We start from the raw sequence: 4121 nt of genomic DNA, 5'->3' as shown, positions 1-4121 counted from the left end.
ATATGCAGCTTTAGTCTCCATTAATCTCTCTTTCAGTTGTTTCCTTTTCTTAGTAAGGATTAAACTAAATAATTGATACAGTTGGTATCTTAGAAACAATCCTGATAGAACAAATACTCCCATGAGCAGTATTAACTGGAGACCATCCAAAACTCTGAGATGTAAAATCTCAGTAAAAGTCCCAGGTATTGAGAGTTCTCTGATGTAATGAGGTACTACCTCCTTCACTATCCATGCCATGATATTGAGCACCATAGTTACACTCCTGTCTTTTTCCTAATACTGGAAAGAACAGAAGATCAATAGATTAATCAAACTCTTAGCTGGCTTGCCAGGCTGTGAAGGGTTAAATTTGGTGGGGCAGGAGTTTAATCAAAAGTCAATACACAGTCGCCTCCTCCGGCTGAAGAGGCTCCCCAAGCGGGGGGAGCGGGGAGGAGGGGGCTCAGCCGCCGCCGCCGCTGCTGCCATGGAGGCCAACTGGACCGCGTTCCTGTTCCAGGCCCACGAAGCCTCCCATCACCAACAGCAGGCAGCACAGAACAGCTTGCTGCCCCTCCTGAGCTCTGCTGTGGAGCCCCCTGATCAGAAGCCGTTGCTTCCATTACCAATAACTCAGAAACCTCAGGCACCACCAGAAACATTAAAGGATGCCATTGGGATTAAAAAAGAAAAACCTAAAACCTCCTTTGTGTGCACTTACTGCAGTAAAGCTTTCAGGGACAGCTACCACCTGAGGCGCCATGAGTCCTGCCACACTGGGATAAAGTTAGTGTCACGGTCAAAGAAAACCCCTACCACGGTGGTACCTCTTATTTCTACCATCGCTGGAGACAACAGCCGAACTTCATTGGTCTCAACCATTGCAGGCATCTTGTCAACAGTCACTACATCTTCCTCTGGCACTAACCCTAGCAGCAGTGCCACTTCCACTGTTATGCCAGTGACACAGACAGTCAAGAAGCCCAGTAAGCCAGTCAAGAAGAACCATGCTTGCGAGATGTGTGGGAAGGCCTTCAGAGATGTCTATCACCTTAACTGGCACAAGCTCTCTCATTCAGATGAGAAGCCCTTTGAATGTCCTATTTGCAATCAACGCTTCAAGAGGAAGGATCGGATGACTTACCATGTGAGGTCTCATGAAGGAGGCATCACCAAACCATATACTTGCAGTGTTTGTGGGAAAGGCTTCTCGAGGCCAGACCACTTAAGCTGTCATGTAAAACATGTCCATTCAACAGAGAGACCCTTCAAATGCCAAACATGCACTGCTGCCTTTGCCACCAAAGACAGACTACGGACACATATGGTTCGCCATGAAGGAAAGGTATCTTGTAATATCTGTGGTAAACTTCTGAGTGCAGCATATATCACCAGCCACTTAAAGACACATGGGCAGAGCCAAAGTATCAACTGTAATACATGTAAACAAGGCATCAATAAAACATGCATGAATGAAGAGACCAGCAACCAGAAGCAGCAGCAACAGCAGCAGCAGCAGCATGTGACCAGCTGGCCAGGGAAGCAGGTAGAGACACTGAGATTGTGGGAAGAAGCTGTCAAGGCAAGGAAGAAAGAAGCTGCTAACCTGTGCCAAACTTCCACGGCTGCTACAACATCTGTGACTCTTACTACTCCATTCAATATAACTTCCTCTGTGTCGTCTGGGACGATGTCAAACCCAGTCACAGTGGCAGCTGCAATGAGCATGAGAAGTCCAGTAAATGTTTCAAGTGCAGTTAATATAACCAGCCCAATGAATATGGGGCATCCTGTAACTATAACCAGTCCACTATCCATGACCTTTCCACTAACACTCACCACCCCAGTCAACCTCCCCACCCCAGTCACTGCCCCAGTGAATATAGCACACCCAGTCACTATCACATCCCCAATGAACCTACCCACACCAATGGCATTAGCTGCCCCACTAAATATAGCAATGAGACCTGTAGAGAGCATGCCTTTCTTACCCCAAGCTTTGCCCACATAACCACCTTGGTAAACAGTGTTATTTAAAAAAAAAAAAAAGTTAAAGCAAATATTTACCAGCAACATTTTTTTTAGTTTATTAAAGCAAAAGTCAAACCAAGAAATTGGGAGGTCTTATTACACTAGTTAAAAGCCTAAGTAGCATTTTTCTCCAACTTGGGATTTTTCAAAGTAAGGTATGTAAAGTGATCACTTCCATTTCAAAAGATTTTTCCTTTAACTCACAGCAATGTTGAAACAGGATAGTAGTTCATTAATGAAATACCACAAATAAAACCAGACATATGAAGTGAAATACATATGTGCAAAAAGCAGTTTTTATCCCAGAAATTATTCTGACTAGGAAATCATTTTGCTTTAAACACTAGCAGAACTCTTTGTCTCCCAAATAGGGTGGATGGCCGATTTTTAACCTGCCTCTTCTAAATCCACTTATTGAGAGCTAGTGTAGAATTATCTACGTTTAATGTTTTTATGAGTAAATGCATTACATTGTCATAATAAAATGCATTTCAGAGAATATGCATTTTACCTTTGGGAATATGTTAATTTCAGGCAGCATTCCCTATGGGAAAGGTGATACCAGCTCTGATATGCAAAGCATATGATAATTTATCAGTCTAACTTCAACATATAATAGGGATTGTGACCTGATATTTGGAGATGTAAATATTGCTCAGCATATTAATCCTGATGGAGTATAGCATTGTAGTTGACTTTTTAAAAAAACAAAAAAACAAAAAAAGACAAAAACAAAAATTGTGTTTGGTAAAGAAAGGCCGCTACTGACAGAGGAGGAGACAAAAAGTTTGCGGACAGGCAGGCTCCTAGCCTAGCTAGACCTCTGGGGCTCTTATTCAAGAGCCAAGGAGTACTTTGGAATACTTAAATATTGCTTTAAAATTGGAAGACGCTGGAGGCACTTAGATGTGATGTATATGCCCCTCTCTCTCCCAATCAGAACCTGTTGATATTGCAACAGGGACAGATGTGTTAGTTGCTCACTAGAAGTTTTGTCTTATATTAAATTGTATACAGTTTTTATTCTAACCACTAACTAGGTAGTATACCCCTTCAGGACAAGCAGAGTGTGTGTCTTTTTTTTTTTTTTTTTTTTTTTTTTAAATTTCTCTTTCCCCATTTTCTTAATCAAGTGTTGTGCAGATCTGTTGACTTTTGTAAATATTTACATCATCATCACTTTTTTCCCTTAAATTTTTTGTTTAAAGAAAACACTTCTATCAACTTTGTAGTGTTTTCAGGGAGACAGCTGTCTGAACTCCCTGCAGAAACCCTGCAATGATCACACACGTTGAGACATGTGCTTTTTGTTTCTTAGCAGAATGTTTTTTTCTGTACATAAGGTAGAAACCAAAAGCTAGGAAAACAAGATACTCTTTAGACCATCATGCCACACATTCATGTTTTTAAAACATTGTTTAAAAGAAAATCCAAAACCAAGACTCTACACGATCTTTTTTTTTTAAGTTGCAATTTGTGTGTGTTTTGTTTTTTGTTTTTAATCTTGCAGTTGAGATAAATGGAAATTAGTTGTGTTAATCTTGCAGAATGTTTGCAGGACTATCAAACTGGACGACTTCCGTTTGTAGCCCTCTGTGTCAGTCCAAACATCAAAATACCTTGCTTTCTGAGGCAGACTTCCTACATCAGGGACAGGTATCTGTGTCATTATTCAAAACAGTTCTAGGGGGTTGAACTACATAGTAAAATAAATAAATAAATAAATAGAACTTAGTGTAAAATAATTTTATAAATGATCTTTTGTACTTTAGGACATTAAATTGTACAACTTTTGTATATATAAAAGCTTAGGAACTTTCTGTTTAGCAGGAAGGCAACACATTCCTACACTTTTAATGTATATGTTTGTTATAATGACCATGTAAACATATGCCCTATGTTTGTGCCTTTTTAATTAGTTTGTCTCAATAAACAAAATGTAGAGAAAAAAAAAGTCAATACACAGTTTATTCAACACAAAACACATAGTTTATTATTAGGAAATACAGATAGGAAGAAGAAAGAGAGCACAAAATAAGATGATTTGTAATCATAAATTAGGGGTTTTGAATATTTAAATATGAAAGCGGTTTTTTATAAAATTGAGG

General features: G+C 39.6%; 1 protein-coding gene across 1 annotated transcript; it reads left to right on the top strand.

The window, feature by feature from the left end:
* The first annotated feature begins 420 nt into the window (after window positions 1-420).
* Window positions 421-2284, top strand: LOC123251444 (vascular endothelial zinc finger 1). Its single transcript, XM_044680697.1, has one exon. It carries the CDS (start codon window positions 470-472, stop codon window positions 1991-1993), a length of 1524 nt encoding a protein of 507 aa, XP_044536632.1. The 5' UTR covers window positions 421-469; the 3' UTR covers window positions 1994-2284.
* The last annotated feature ends 1837 nt before the right edge of the window (window positions 2285-4121 follow it).

The sequence above is a fragment of the Gracilinanus agilis genome, chromosome 6 (assembly GCF_016433145.1).
Source record: "Gracilinanus agilis isolate LMUSP501 chromosome 6, AgileGrace, whole genome shotgun sequence".
In the NCBI taxonomy this organism is placed as follows: domain Eukaryota; kingdom Metazoa; phylum Chordata; class Mammalia; order Didelphimorphia; family Didelphidae; genus Gracilinanus; species Gracilinanus agilis.
The sequence above is the reverse complement of the archived record's forward strand: the minus strand, read 5'-3'. Positions and strand labels throughout refer to the sequence as shown.

Bases quoted from the DNA above. Each gene is read 5' to 3' on its own strand.
- LOC123251444 (XM_044680697.1), top strand. From the start codon at position 470: ATGGAGGCCAACTGGACCGCGTTCCTGTTCCAGGCCCACGAAGCCTCC.